Source organism: Perissodus microlepis, chromosome 12, assembly GCF_051167445.1.
Source record: "Perissodus microlepis isolate ML-2025 ecotype Zambia chromosome 12, ASM5116744v1, whole genome shotgun sequence".
NCBI lineage: Eukaryota > Metazoa > Chordata > Actinopteri > Cichliformes > Cichlidae > Perissodus > Perissodus microlepis.
Genome location: NC_140472.1, coordinates 7,337,717 through 7,353,132, shown reverse-complemented (window position 1 = coordinate 7,353,132; position 15,416 = coordinate 7,337,717). Strand labels below are relative to the sequence as shown.

General features: G+C 40.1%; 1 protein-coding gene across 2 annotated transcripts in view; it reads left to right on the top strand.

The window, feature by feature from the left end:
• unc5db (unc-5 netrin receptor Db) overlaps positions 1-15,416 on the top strand; it is a 292,277-nt gene that overhangs the window by 227,155 nt on the left and 49,706 nt on the right. For both annotated transcript variants that reach the window (XM_084946399.1, XM_084946400.1), the window contains one exon: positions 9,246-9,417. In XM_084946399.1, coding sequence (XP_084802525.1) covers positions 9,246-9,417 — 172 coding nt within the window. The remainder of the gene's footprint in view (positions 1-9,245; positions 9,418-15,416) is intronic.

Below are 15,416 nucleotides of genomic sequence, written 5' to 3'. Positions count from 1 at the left end.
AAGAACATGGATAAATAAATTTCTGTGTATGTAGATGGCAACAGCATTTTTCACAAATTATCACAACTAATCACCATATTACTATAAGCAGATTGCATTTAACTGCCAACCTAAGCCATTGCAAACTGATGTCAGACTACAGCAAACTGGCTCCATCATTATGCAATTTTATTAACAGGGGTGCACATAAGTGGTCAAAATAAAAGACGCGCACCAGATAAGAAATTGCAACACGCGTTTGCATCCATATAAAAGGCACTGTTTTTGTCCGCTAGAGTGGGATTTTCACGGCATATTCTGCACCACATCTCTGTGCATTCACCTCCTGCAACCACTTTTCCGAGAATACGCGCTTCTTTTGCGGTTCGGACTCCTTCTGACATTTCTTTGGAGGTGGAGGAACACCAAAGTAATTGCTTAAAGGAGCTTGCTTCTTCGACATCTTTAAGAGTTCTAAACAAATGTCTGTCCTCCTCCAGAAAATCTTACGTACGCAAACGCGCATTGCAACTTCTTATCTAGTGCTCATCTTTTATTTTGACAGCGAATGCGCACCTGCGGACCACTTATGTGCACCCCTGTTTATTAACATCTTGACACACCAAAGTTGTTTTGAATATGGCTACTAACTGCGAGTGGTTTCAGACTTTACCTACGTCTTTGAATAAAACCATCTTTATTACGACTGCCTTCAGTCGTAATAAATTTGGGCATCAGCAACCACTGTTTTCCCTAATGTGAAAAGGCACATGTAGCCTCAATCACGAGAACAACAAAAGCAGGAAGAAGAAAAAACGAGGGAAGTAAAACCACAGAAAGCCACATGAGGAATTAACCTTCAGAATAAAGTAGGAAGTAACTAAAAGTGAACACAAAAGGCACAGAGACAAAAAAAACATTACAACAGGAATTAGAAGCAAAGATCATTTTATCTGCTGTACAAAAGCAACAGAAATAGTGCTTCAACCTTAGCAAAACATACTATTGTTTGTATGCTAGCTTCACAAGTGTTTCAAACATTTATTTCAATAGTTACGGTAATTTGGTGTTATTTTTAGCAATCTGAGCAGCGCTCTCAGTGATAAGTGACCAAATAGCATGTTGAGTTGTTTCAAGTGATTAGCCTTTTTGCTTGCTCTCATTTTCCCAGTCAAGTGGGTTGCAGTGCGCCAAGGTCCTGGGACTAAAGATGAAGTGGTCTCAAAGTTAGTTGAATAGCAATTGTAATAGCGTTACAAATCAATGCTTAATGGTGCTTTTTTTTTTTTTTTTACTCTTTGCACAAATTGGTGATTCAAGTTATTGTTAATGCTCTCCAGAACATTTATGTCAATCAGCTACTGTAGCTTTCACAATGCTGTTTTCATGTTACGCTGCATTAGAGATTTTGCAGAGTTAAAAGGTTGGTTAAAGCTAAAAGTAAGTCTCCTAAAGGAGCCTGTTTGATTAATGTATCCGTACACCGCATAAGGTGCCTGCATTAACTTAAAATGGACAAAAACACAGTGGGACAAACAGGTGGGAGACTACAAGCAAATAGAGGTGAAGCTAATGGAGTGTGCTAATGTGTGCATTTATTAAGTCTGCCGTCACCACCCCCGACCCAGTCTGCCACTTTGCGCGGCTCCTGGGGTCCCCGAGGAGTGAATCACTGCTCACTTTAAATAATGCACCTCCTCTAGGCGCTCAAGAAGCTGCCGTATAGGGCCCTTCATCGTGATGACAAGTGGAATTGAGAAAAGAGACTGCTAGCCTCAGGCGCTTCAGGCTGCTGTAGGAATCTGGGGCCTGAGCTGCAGGCTACTTAAGGAGCAGGTAATCTGCTCCTTCCCTGCACTTTGCATTAAATGTGTGATCAGGCTCAGTGCTGTTGGCTGATGGGCCAAGAGCTCTCTCAGGGCCAGTAAAGAGTCGGACTGCTGTTGACATAACTGAAAAACTGACTGAGCTAACAGACATAGGGCAGAGGGTTGTGCAGTGAGATAGCACCCGGCCTGATAAGCAGACAAAATCAGAATACCTCACCCCTCCTTACCAGGGCGGATGCTGAAGCAGTAATTGGGAAGTCTGGAGTAGATGTCAGCACCCAGAAAGAGCATTCACTGTGAAGGTGTTCCAACAGACAGAATCTGCTTTTAATTCTGATAAGCTGCTGTAATGGCAGAGGAGCTTACATAACACATCACTTATGAAAAAGTCAGAAAAGTTTCCAGCAGGTGGAGGCGGGAGAAGACATAAATAAAGTTGAAGTATCATTTTGGAGGCTGTTAAGACAATTATGGCTGTATGAACATGACATTGCAAGTAAACAGGCAGTTGTTCTAGGTAAATCACATGCCATTTAAAAGCATGCTTTTATCTAGCAGCAGCACAGCAAGTAGCATGGCTGCTCTCTGTGGGAAACACACCCCTAACTGCTATGGTGTTGGTGGCATGCTGTATCCAGCGGGCTGCTCAGCAACATGAGTCAACTTTCAGTCTTTTGAACAGAAAAGTAATGAGCAATTTCGGGCCTGCACAGAATAAAAGGAGTGAGACAGTGAGAAAGAAAAACTAGTAGATGTGGTGTGTAGATATGACTTTGACTTTTATTAGCTGGTAAGAATTTGGACGGTATTATTCATGGAATATGAAATGTCTCGTACATTTCTGCCTTATTACACCTTCAATCACATCTTTGTAATTTAAGCTTCAATTTCTACTGGTTCTAATAAGTTAACTGCTGAAATCCAGACAAAAAAAATAGTTTGCAAACAATATTCCAAGTTCCCTAAGCGCATTTCCGTGCAATCATCCACTGTAGTTAGCCATCTCTTGTACATGTATATATAGGGACAGTTTTAATCTTGATGGTGTATTTTGGCTTCCCACAACTAAATGAACATGATTGAGCGATATTAAAAACACCAACTGCCAACTGAAGGCAGAGCAAAAGCAAAATAAGTGTCCCCTAAATCAGTATCTGACTGCGCGCCTGCTGGCCCAATAATTGCTGTTCCCTGCACGTTGCAGTTTGAAGTTTCCTGGACTTGTCTGGATGAGTAAGACTGTATTAAAATACAGATATACAACAAAATTCCAATATCTGGCATTACAGACGACAAAGAGTGTATCCTTTGGTATCCTTAACTTGGAAATACTGGCAAGTGATGTTAAATAAGAACAAATCAGAATGCAGTATACAGTAACAGTATAGTGTGTATTGTCTCCATACTAGACAGCATAAAGTTGGTAAAAACAACACCACATACTACAAGCTAACCTCTTTATCTCGTACAAACTATTTTCAAGCAACGTTTGAATAACTTAAGTTTGTTTTGCAGGACGTTTCACAATATGAAAATGCATAATTTATCGAAACACATCATATACAGATCTTATATGTGATTAAAAATGATCACATTACATGTAACTGTCAAATTTGTAGTTTATCAAGCTTCACTGAGCAGTTAAATAATTCTCTTCTTCCTCTCTTGTCCTGTCTTTTTTACAGCAGCTGGACCTTTAGCTAGCTACACACTGTGCAACAAACTTCACACAGATTGTTTTTGCTGATGTTTGTTGAGCTGATACAAATTTTGTATTTGAAATTAACTGATAGTTAAAAAAAAACATTACCTCCTTTGTGCTCGCTCCTCTTCTCTAGTGCTCGCTAAATGCTAAAGTACCGAGGCTACAACTTGCAACGTTAAAGTGGGATGGAACGAGTGCCAGTGATACCACTGAACATAAAGTAACAAGCCTGTATTCAAAATAAGGATAAGGAGTATAAGGAAGGATTAAATGTAAGAAATGTAAGTGTAAAGAGATACATACTCAAGTAAAGTACAGAGTACAGTAACATACAGTAATGAAGTACTTAAGTAGTTACTTCTAATCTCTGGCAGTAATTCTTATTGTGAATTGTTAACTCGCCATAAAAGTGTTCAGACTCTTAAGTGTTCAACGCTGTAACTGTTTGGCCTGTGGAAGAAATCTCCACCAACTTATTAGAGATCATCCTCAGGCGACCACACACAGTTGCATCACAAATATAAGCCGGCTTGACAAAAACTGTACATAGGGAGATGTTTTACTGCAGAAGTAAAAAAACAAACTGACTGAAGTTCCATCCATTTGCGTTTCAAGAGTGCAATTGGCATTTGTCTTACGATATCTGAATTAGCAGGTCCACCACTGGCACCTTGTGCTTTTCACAGATGAGAGCAGGTTCACCCTGAGCACAAGGGTCTAGAGATGCCATAGAGAATGTTATGCTGCCTCTAACATGATTCAGTGATGTAAGTGATGGCCTAGAGAGCCATATCCTAGAAGGGACACACAGACCTCTACAGGCTAGGCAACGGCACCCTGAATGCCATTAAGTTTAGGGATGAGATCCTTGGACCCACTGTCAGACCCAACACTGGTGCAGTGGGTCCTGGCTTCCTCCTGGTGCATGACTGTCCAGCCTCATATGGTGAGAGTAAGCAAACAGTTCCTGGAGGACAAAGGAATAGATACCTTTGACTTTTTTTTTGTCTTTGATTTGTGTGTCTTTGAAGTCCTCTGTGGGTTGATCATTTTTATTTCCATGAAGCGATGAGGCATCCTTTCATCCGTAGCATATTACCCAGTATAGACAGATATATTGTTTTTTTCCTTTGAGATCATGAGAATGTGTTTTTTGACAAGTGTGTATCTATGTTATACAACTTTATACTTCTGCTCCACAATATTTTGGATGCAAATATTAGACCTTTAGTTTAAAGCTATAGTCAGTTCTTCTTTTGCAGATAATAAAATCTAAATCTACAAGTGTATTGTAGATTTATGCTTCCCAGTAGTAAGTAATTAAATTCAATCTTTCAATCATCTCCAGCTGCAATATTAATGAATCAATCCAACGATATAAGGTATTAATTTCTGAAACTGTGCGTATGTATTACCATACCAGCACCTTTACAGTAAGTTTTTGCTGTTTGTTGCTCCTTCCCTGTCTCTACCTTCCAGTCTGTCTTCAGCTGTCAGTATCTAAAAAATTAAAGATAACACAATTAAAACAGAAGCATCTGCGCCTCGCATATGTTAGATTACAGGTTTGTGAACCACTGGCTCAGATGATTATGCAAAAAGACTCATAGCTCAAAAATCATTGGCATCAATCTGCCTGTTTAAATCTTAAAATGCAAAATCTGCATTGGAAAAAAGTATCAGAATTATGCAAATGTTGTAAGACTAACAATGTTCAGTCATATTTTCAGTGGAAGTGGAATCAGAATAAATACAAATGGCTAATAAATACAAAAGTTATTTCTGCAGGACAAAGATTTTCACTCCTGTGTGTGTACAATATATGAATGTCACATTCAAATCAGTCTTTATTAAGGTGCAAAAGTAAAAGTTTGGACTAAATCCTGTAATATAAAACTAATATATGTTATTTATCAAAAGGGAGCTTCAGGTACTGTGGTTGCTTTAAGTGGGTGCACACAAGTTTTCTCCAAATATATTTGTTGAAGCTGACCTTGCCAGCTTGTTTACACACCCATCCAACCAAAACTGACAGCTCGTCATATCGGAAGTGTAGCAGTGTTTGTGTTTGATATCACTTTTATGGACAGCTAATTTCCCACAGCAATGCTTAGAAGGAAAGGACCGTGAACTTTGTGAAAGTTCTGCCGCTATTGCTTAATTCAGCAAATAATTATGTAGCACATAAACATTATTCTTGACAGGAAGTCTCAGCAGGTTGCCGGATGAATGCTAAAAGAAATATTAAATAAGATCAAACCATACAGAACACAAAGAGGAACCAGTCACTCAATGCCAGGCACCAACTTTTAATCTCAGTATGAACTCTGCTTTCTGGGAGCAGCACACTGAACGGGGGTCATCAGACAAACAGGCATAAAAGCACCAAGCCTCGCTGTCAAACATGTTCATGACCCTGTGAAAAAAAAGCAGCGGTCAAAGCAGAGCTTAACAAAATGTGGTTGCATCTTGTTCCCCTGGCACTCCACTGCAAGGCTCATATCCACAAACATTCTGAGAAAAAAAGGAAATTCAGTGTGATTTAGGAAAAGTGTCAGAACAGCTGTGAGCACGTAGCGGACTGAAAGCTTTGTGAGGCGATGTTGAGACATTTTGCTGGGCTAATCCTTTCAATAGGTGTGATTGGCTGATTTTAAAAAAATGTAGAGCGAATGATTGATAGTGAAATATAAAGACCTAATCATAAAATTGACTGTTTAGAAATAGTGTGTATGTACATGTGTATGTTGGTTTTGCTTAAGTTTAAGTGACATCGTCATAAATTTATCAAGGTTAAAGTTGAAAAAGTTGATGTTGTCTGAATCACTTAACGCACTTTAAAAAGGCATATGAATGGTTGCATAATAATTTGATGGTCCAAAAAATCTGAATTAAGAGCTAACATTACCTGTGAATAGATTTCATCTTTAGGAATGATTTATTGATTATTATTGCTTAGTGTTTGTATGGGCTTGCTTGAGGTTATCTATCAGATCTTTTTTCCTAACTTGATATTGTAAGGTCAAGACCCTACAACACAAAAAAATGAGAAAACCCCAACAGTCATACGACCCCCTATAAGCAAGCGCTTTGGTGACAGTGGGAATGAAAAACTTCATTTTAACAGGAAGAAACCTCCGGTGTGTCATTTATTTTAATGCTATAAAAATCATTCTTAATATTATACAATGTATATTGTTAGAAATGTATAATATGTATATATTATATTATATAATGTATAATATGATCTGACAAAACAGAAACTTTAATTATTGCTCCTGACCATATGATTCCAGAAATAGGGCAGCATATCAGCTTCTTAGACCCTCATGTAAAATCGAGCCTTAGAAACCTCGTGTCATATTTGACAGCTCGATGTTGCTTGAGGGACATTCCAAACGGCTGGTCCAGAACTGTTTTTATCATTTAAAAAATATTTCAAAACTCAGACTAATGGTGTCAAAGCCTGAACTTGAGATGATTATTCATGCTTTTATTTCTTCACGTTTCGACTACTGTAATGGTCTTTTTACTTGTTTTAACAAATCAGCTTTAAATCATCTTCAGACTGTGCAGAATGCTGCAGCACGACTTTTAACAGGAAAAGATCTCATATCACTCCAGTTTTGGCCTTCCTTCGCTGGTTGCCTGTAAATTTTAGGTTTAATTTTAAAATTTAAGTTTTAACCTTTAGGGCCCTACATGGTCAAGCTCCCCAGTACATCTCTGACCTGCTGAAACGGCATTCCTCTTCCCGAGCTCAAAGGTCATCATGTCAGAGACTGGTGGTGGCCCCACGCACTCGATTTAAAACTCGTGGTGATCGTGCCTTTCAGGCAGTGGCACCAAGGTTGTGGAATTCTCTCCCACTGGTTTTACGCTGTACAGACTCCATTGATTCTTTTAAAAAGCAGCTGAAGACATTTTTATATAGGTAAGCTTTTAATTAATTTGTTGTTTTTATGTTTTATTTTACTGTTTTACGTTGTTATTTGTTGTATTTCATTCTTTTCATTTTTCATTTTCTTTGTTGTAAAGCACTTTGTGATTTTTATCTGCGAAAAGCGCTATATAAATAAATTTTACTTACTTACTAATATACATAGTGAGATGCCCATAAATATCCCAAATCTTAGCTTTATGTTGAGGGGTTTGCACTGGGTTTTCTGACCAGATCTTTTTCTGATTGCTGTTCAAATCTTTGGATTTGCACGTTTCTCCTGTTTGTGACACACACATTACCAGCCTGATGCCTAGTAGTTAGTACTGCATTCTTTTTGTTGTTTTAATGTATTCATCAGGGTGCTGGTGAAGTACTTAGGGGTGTGGCTAGTGTTAAACAGGGATAGTTCATGTCACCTTTTAAATTAAAATCTATTCTTTTGATATAGATTTTCTATTCTATTTCTGTAATAGGTGAAAGTTTTATATAAAGCTAGATAGAAAAAAATCCAATCAAGTCATCTACAAAGTACTGGTACAAACAAAGGAAACCCTCTACTTTAGTACAAAAATAGATGCCAGTTGTGTAAATAAACTGTCAATTTCTTGAATCATGAACTGCTGAGTCAATCTGTTGCTGTGTTGTGAATTTCTAGCTGTAGTCGCTACTGAATGTCTTCCTTCCTTCACTGTAATTCGTTATAGTGGAAGAAATGTCAAACTGCGATGTATTACAAGCGTGATATCAGAAAATGATGGTGAAAAATACAAATTTAAGACACAAGTCATAGTAAATTAATGGCACTAACACAACATTAGGCATTCCTCTGCGCTGTATAGGTGTGTCATACACTAAAGCTGCTGCTTTAGTGTGTGCCTCATTCAAAGGAAGAAGTCCTAACAAACCAAGCCTCTCATATCTCTGACCTGATGACTGATTAAAGAGCTTTGTTGAGGTGTTCCTCTCCTGTGTCATGATCTGCCTGCCCTCTTTCTCAGAAGCTCAGCCAGAGTTGCTGCTGCCGCCACCGTCCACTCGCAGGACCTGTTTTTGTTGTAAGCTGCTTTTAATGAGCGAACTCCAAGTCGCTGGAAAATAGCAATGAGTTTTTCACCTGTGCTTGAACTAATTCCAGCAGCCTGGCTGTGTGGCAATAACTTGAACTTGGGGAGCAAGGGTTCAGCATTTTCACTCGTGGCCATTCAAACTTGGAAGTACCTGCCTGGAGGCATGTTTTGTTGGCAGTCCACCTCTTTTCATAAGCTCATTAATTTGTTGGTTCGCTTGCAGCAGCAGAAGCACAAGTGCAAAGAGAGATGTTATGCACATATGATGGCTCTACTAAATAGAATGTGTTAAATATGGACAGTCATAAAGAGCACAGCAAGGAGTCTTAACAATGCTTTCAAATATAATGGAAAGCAGTCAATAGCAGTGAAGCTGCCCCATCTTTTTTTATCATAAATATGGAGCTTCAAAAAATATAGGTAAAGAAGTGAATGGAACATTTCACCTTGCTACCAGCTGTTTTTCAGTCTTGCAAAAAGGCATTTTGTTGCACAGATTGCTTCAAAGACAGCTGTGCAAGCAGCTCGTAGCTGCAGTAAAAGCATTTATGACGCACAGCGAGTCCAGGCATCAAAAGGTACAATTACACGAGAGCTGAGGCATCCATTCTGCTGACGTGTCTCCACGTGTGAACACAGGCAGTGTCTGTTGTCTGCAGTACTGTAAGTTATTTCCTCGTATCACCTAATAAGATTTGCATTTACTCTCTGTGTGTTTTTAGTGTCCAAACACTGGACAGCTGTGAAATCCTCCTGGGCCCAGAAGTAACATACGGACCTCCTGGCCTGGATCTCTTCTGCCCGGTGGCCATGACCATCGCCCACTGTGCAGAGGTGGACGCCGAGAACTGGAACATCCAGCTCAAGAGGAGAACCCAGGACAGCAAATGGGAGGTGAGAGCTGCAGGGAGAATGTCCTTCAAGCACAGTACAGCGCATTGCAATGTCACCTGGGCCATAGGCAACATGCAGAGAGCCATTCCACTTCCTATTAATCGTATTTTGCTTAAAACAGTTGCAGTCTACAAAATGTAGCAGGCCTTTGAGAGACAATTTTCCAATTAGTAGATAATCTCCTTGTTTGTGTAGTACACTTCATTGATGACACCATTAATATTTGATAACCAGGTATTAAAAGGGTAGCCAAATCACAACAGAACCTTCCAGGAGTTTGTATAAGATGCATCTGGCTGTTGGTGGTTGAAGGTGATGCTATCAGGAGCTAGCTGAATGGGTCATTCCAAAGAGTATTAGAGTAGGACTGTAGGGTGCCACATGTTCCTACGTATTCAGTTTGCAATTATATTTATATTTTTCAGATCTATTCAGATCATTTCTTGAAGTATGTTTAAACATGACAAACAAAACAGAATGAATATATAAAAAATTACAGCATTATTCCATTAAAAGTAAACAGTGTCCAGAAAGTGAGCTGCCTTGGCAGAGGTTGGCTCTGAGTGCTTCTTGTTATTTAATGTTATCAGCAATAAAAGGCAGTGCAAACCCTGCTACAGTAGAGCATGAATGATAGTGAAGCAGAGATGTGTTGATCTAGCAGATAAACCAAAGAAAACACACATTATGTAGTCTATCTACTGATGACCTCAAGCATCGGGGACTGAAGTCAGAGTGCCCTAAAAACCAGTGGCCCATTCTTTTGCGTGAATTAGTAGGAGAATAGGACCAGTTTCCACCCACTGATCACCTTTCTCACTTCTCGTAAGCTACAGCAGTAATGGCCAAGCAGATACTGGCTCCATCATGCTTGTCTGAGATGAACCATCTCACATGCATTTCACCACTCTGCTGTTTCCACTGAACAGGGGCAATTTTTTGCCAGAGCAGCTCATATCTATGGAGCATGAAAGACACTTGCAGATGGAAATAAATGCCTATATTTATTTTCAGCTAGATATTCTGGAAGAGATTCTTGGTTCCACACACCTGTTTAACGAAGATAAAAGCATACAATAAGCAAAAACACAGTGTGTTCCACTTCAGACACACTGCCAATTAGAACCACACTGCAGCTGTAATCAGTATATAGGATAAAGGAATTACACAAACAGTGTGCCCACCATACTGCTCTGTTGTTTACATGGTTAAATATAATTCGTTTATCCACGCAACTTCACTTCCAACAGATGCGTGTAGACACCTGGTGAAAAAATGTCTTCAGTGCTGAGGTGACAGGAGGAAATTCCTGTTCCTTGAGTTCTGGTTCATCCCTCACAGAAGCCATCTGCTTTTTAACGAGCTAATACAACCAATGCATAAATCTCAACCGCACAACAGCCTGCGGATCCCAGAATGAAGCAAATGCAGAAATTACAAAAATTGCAGGCCACTTGAGGCTGTGAGCGAGTCATTACTGATATACTCCAGTGTTAAAATGCATAACTTTACAGCTGGATAAAAAAAATATATAATTAATGCTTTATTTACCAAGATTCATACTTGGTAAATAGACTTATTTTGTAATTTTGACTATAAAAGGAAAGCACTCCAGTCCTTTCAGGAAGCGTTTGATTTTCCCTCTATAGCAAAATGGGCATAACTAAGGTAAATAAAGGGTTAAGACCTAATACAAAAATGGGTTTTGGCCTCTATTGCTGCTTTAGCACTTTTAAACAGCTATTATGAGTTAATGTTTTTTAATGGCATAACCATTTAAAATGCATTGAGGGTTTGCATTATTATTGGCATATTCCTGCTCTGCCTCATGTTTTTCGAGTTGCAGAAAAACATTTCTTATCTTTCTTTGTTGTGTTGGCGCCTTTTAGGACAGAGGCGAGGTATACCCTGGAGAGGTCGCCAGTCTGTCACAGGGCTAACACATAGAGACAGACAACCATTCACACTCACATTCACACCTATGGGCAATTTAGAGTTTCCAATTAACCTGTCCCCACTAACTGCATGTCTTTGGAATGTGGGAGGAAGCCGGAGCACCCGGAGAGAACCCATGTAAACACGGGGAGAACATGCAAATTCCACACAGAAAGACCACGGCCTGATGGTGGAATTGAACTCAGGACCTTGTTGCTGTGAGGCAACAGTGCTAAGGGTCACCATGCTGCCCCTTTCAGGAGGATGTCAAAAACAATTAGTCTTTCTGTGTAGTTCATTGCAGTAATAACCGTCTTAGAAGAATGCACTCAAAGCATTTCTGCGCTATGTTATTTGTGAATATAGAAACAGGTATCTGTTGTACTCATGTACTTTATCTGGATATGGTCACTTCCAGTGTTGGTCAAGTTACTTGAAAAAAGTAATCAGTAACTAATTACTGATTACTTCCCAAAAAAAGTAATCCCGTTACTTTACTGATTACTTATTTTCAAAAGTAATTAATTACTTAGTTACTTAGTTACTTTTTAAAAACACGATTTACAACCTGAATAGGTGATAAAGCGATAGATCTTTCAGCCCAATTCTACTTTTTCTGCATAATCCATCATACAAAATGTAATCAAATGGAAACGTCTCTTTTTAAAACTTGTTTTATTAGTTTTAGTCTTTTAACTTTATGCATCAAGCAAAAATTTAATTATATGCAAAATTCTCTGACTGGAAGAAATTTGTTTAATGTTTAAACCTATTTTCTGCACATTCCAGCACATAAAATATATATTTTTTTGTGTTTACACTTAGTCTTTCAAATAGATGCAAGTAAAACACAGCAGAAAATAAATAAAGTCAAAGACTAGCGGTCCTTTTGCTCTATTTTCACCTGTAAAGCAGGAGTAGGGTAGGCGGAGGTGTGCCGCAGCGGTCAGTGGAAGAATCCGCGAGTTTCTCTGTGAGTTTCCCATTACGTCACGCGCACTCGGTGCTTGCTTGGAAGTTTAGGGTTTTTTTCGCTGTAAAAAGAAGTTTTCTTCCCACGCACAACAGACGCTAATGTTTTTGTCACTTTTTATGGAATCAAACTTAAAGTAAGGTCAGTACTTCCACGCTGCATGCTCATACTCTCTCCGCACTGATATATTATCCATTGTTGATCTGCACACAGCTGTTGTCACGAACGTCGCACTCGCTTACGTCACTGTCATGAGACATTCTCGCAAAAAAATCACGGTTTTAGTAACGCAGTAACGCAGCGTTCCTACGGGAAAGTAATGGTAATCTAATTACCGTTTTTGCAATAGTAATCCCTTACTTTACTCGTTACTTGAAAAAAGTAATTGGATTACAGTAACGCGTTACAAGTAACGCGTTACTGCCCATCTCTGGTCACTTCTCACGCTGAAAAAACCAGTACGATGGCAGCAGCTATCAAGAACCAGCAGGCAACATTACAGTGGCTACGTCTGTTTTTTATATAAAGTCTCAACATTCTGTAAGCCTAATTTACTTTCAACCTTAAAGCTGAAAGAAAAAGACGGTTTTAAATTAACAGTGAATTGGTTGATACACAGGTATTGCTTGTAGTGACTAGTTTTACCAACTACGTTGTTCGAGTTATCTCTGCAGAGCCTTTCTAACAGTCTATGTAAGCAGGTGTTTTCAGGGACATGGTAAAAAAACAGGGAATATTCTTGCCTGCTTGCTGATACAGAGCACTGTTCATCAGTTCACCAAAAATCACACCTCTCCTTCCACTACCACCATACCCAGACAATACCTGGTTTGTTGCAAGCCCCTTTTAACAACCACCTCTCCGGCAGATCGCAACTCTTTCACTTGCACTGGAACTAATTCCAGCAAGTCCGGCTGTGTAGCAGTAACCTGAACTGAAGGAGAAAGAGTCTCCCAACACCCAGTGCTCACAGGCAGTCAAACTTCATTCATCAGGTGGACAGAAACAAAATAGAGAAAATAAATAAATAAAAACACCTGCTTTCAGCTTTTCTGGTGTGTAGATTGTTCTCATTTGCCTCAACATTTGCATTCTAGCTTATAGTCTGAAGTCCTTAGAGCGGTAAAACTATAAAAATGTCAGAAGAATGGAACGCAGCATTAACTGCATCACACTATCAGCTTAAACATAGAAGTATGGTTATACAGTGTGGTTTTAGCATGCATGCAACTTCATTGGAGTATATTGAGCAGTAAATTAAACTCACTGTTAACATCAGGATTGTTTGATAGTAAAATTTCCCCTTGGTTTATAATTCGGGACAATACCCGCAGTCAGTCTAATAAAAGGATGTTAAAGTCATGTCTCGTAACATTAGATGCCAGGGTTTGTTGACTCTCGTCCTCCTTCTGACAGCTGACCTTTACATGTGTGCTTTGTGTGGCAAAAGGTAGAGTTACCGTGACATGTGACTTGTGAATAACGTGTTAGCCATAAAAGAATGTTGGGACTTTCGTGGGGAAGCCAATTGATCCGGGCTTATGCTCTCTGTGGGTCCAGAGGGTGACATAAGGCCACACTGTGGTAACACTGCCAGTACGGCGGGAGGAAAATAAAGAAACAATTACAGCATGTAATGGGCTGGAAGAGGCATGGCTGCTGTCAGCTAGTGGGAAGACTTTGGGGGTGGGGGGTGTGTAGGTATCGATTAGTGGATCAGGAAAAGACATGGCACAGGGAATTCAGACGTGAGGCAATCAGGAGGAGAATCATGGAGATTATTTCTGTGCTGACCATCATTCTCCATTTACCCCTGCCAACACACCAGCCGCTCTGGGCACAACCAAGCATCTCAGCTCTTACAATGTGTTTTATGTTTCTCGCTAGCAGCTTTAGTCTGATGCTTTGCAACAAGGAACCAAGTGCAGTGTTGCTTTCATCTGCATGTTAGCATCAGCAGAGGTAGATAAGAAAACGTGCATTTTTGACTAGGCCCCACTATGTATTTGTGACCTCAAGTCACAGACACAGTTTTGTTCCCCCATTTGCTCAACTTCAAATCGCACGATAATCATTTCACAAGCATTTAACCACCACTGCGTGTTGACTCAGCTTCTGTAATTTGGTGGAATTGCTGTCATTGTCTTTATTGGGTGCATTTAGCTCCAGTGGCCTCATGGGAGCAGGAATTTGATGCACCCACACTGTTAATGTGCCATATCATAATGGATTGCATTTATATAGCGCTTTTCCAGGCACAATTCCACTATTCATTCACTCTCACATTCACACTCTGGTGGAGGCAAGCTACAGTTGTAGCCACAGCTGCCCTGGGGCAGACTGACAGAAGCGAGGCTGCCATATCGCCCAATCGGCCCCTCTGGCCAACACCAGTAGGTAGTAGGGTAAAGTGTCTTGCCCAAGGACACAACGACCCGGACAGAGAGAGCAGGGGGATCGAACCGCCAGCCTTCCGGTTACAGATGAGCTTCCCAACTCCCTGAGCCATGGTCGCCCCATAAATCCAGTTCCAGCAGTTGTAGCACACCAGTCTGTTTCTATAACTCACTGAGCACTCAACCTCCATAGAAAAACATGCCCCCTTAACAACACTGCTGCATTGTTCCAATGAAAAGCAGAGACCAGTGGTTTATGTTAGCTGAACATTTTACATCATTCTAGTGCAGCAAGCAAAATTGCTGCTCAGTTTTTACTGCTAACTGACTGTTTTTGGAAGATCACCTACCTGCCCATGCTTTCACATGACTTATATGCTGTCTATAATACGGCAGACCTGTGCACACATACATGCTTTTCAGCATCTTTATTAACGCTTCTCACACGGCTGCTTCTACAAACTCAATCGCTGCAGCTCGACCCACTGCCACCAACAACATCACCAACAACAACACCGAAATCCAGGACCCTGCACACTTTTAACCCGGCGTGATTGTGGATGCCCTGCAGGTGCGTTCGCCTCCCCTGCAGCGGCACTGCCGACCATGCCCCACCACACGGTCTTTACCTAGTATCCGGCTTAACAGCACTTAGTAGTGGTAAAGGTGCATTAGGCCCCAGTCATGTAGTTAGC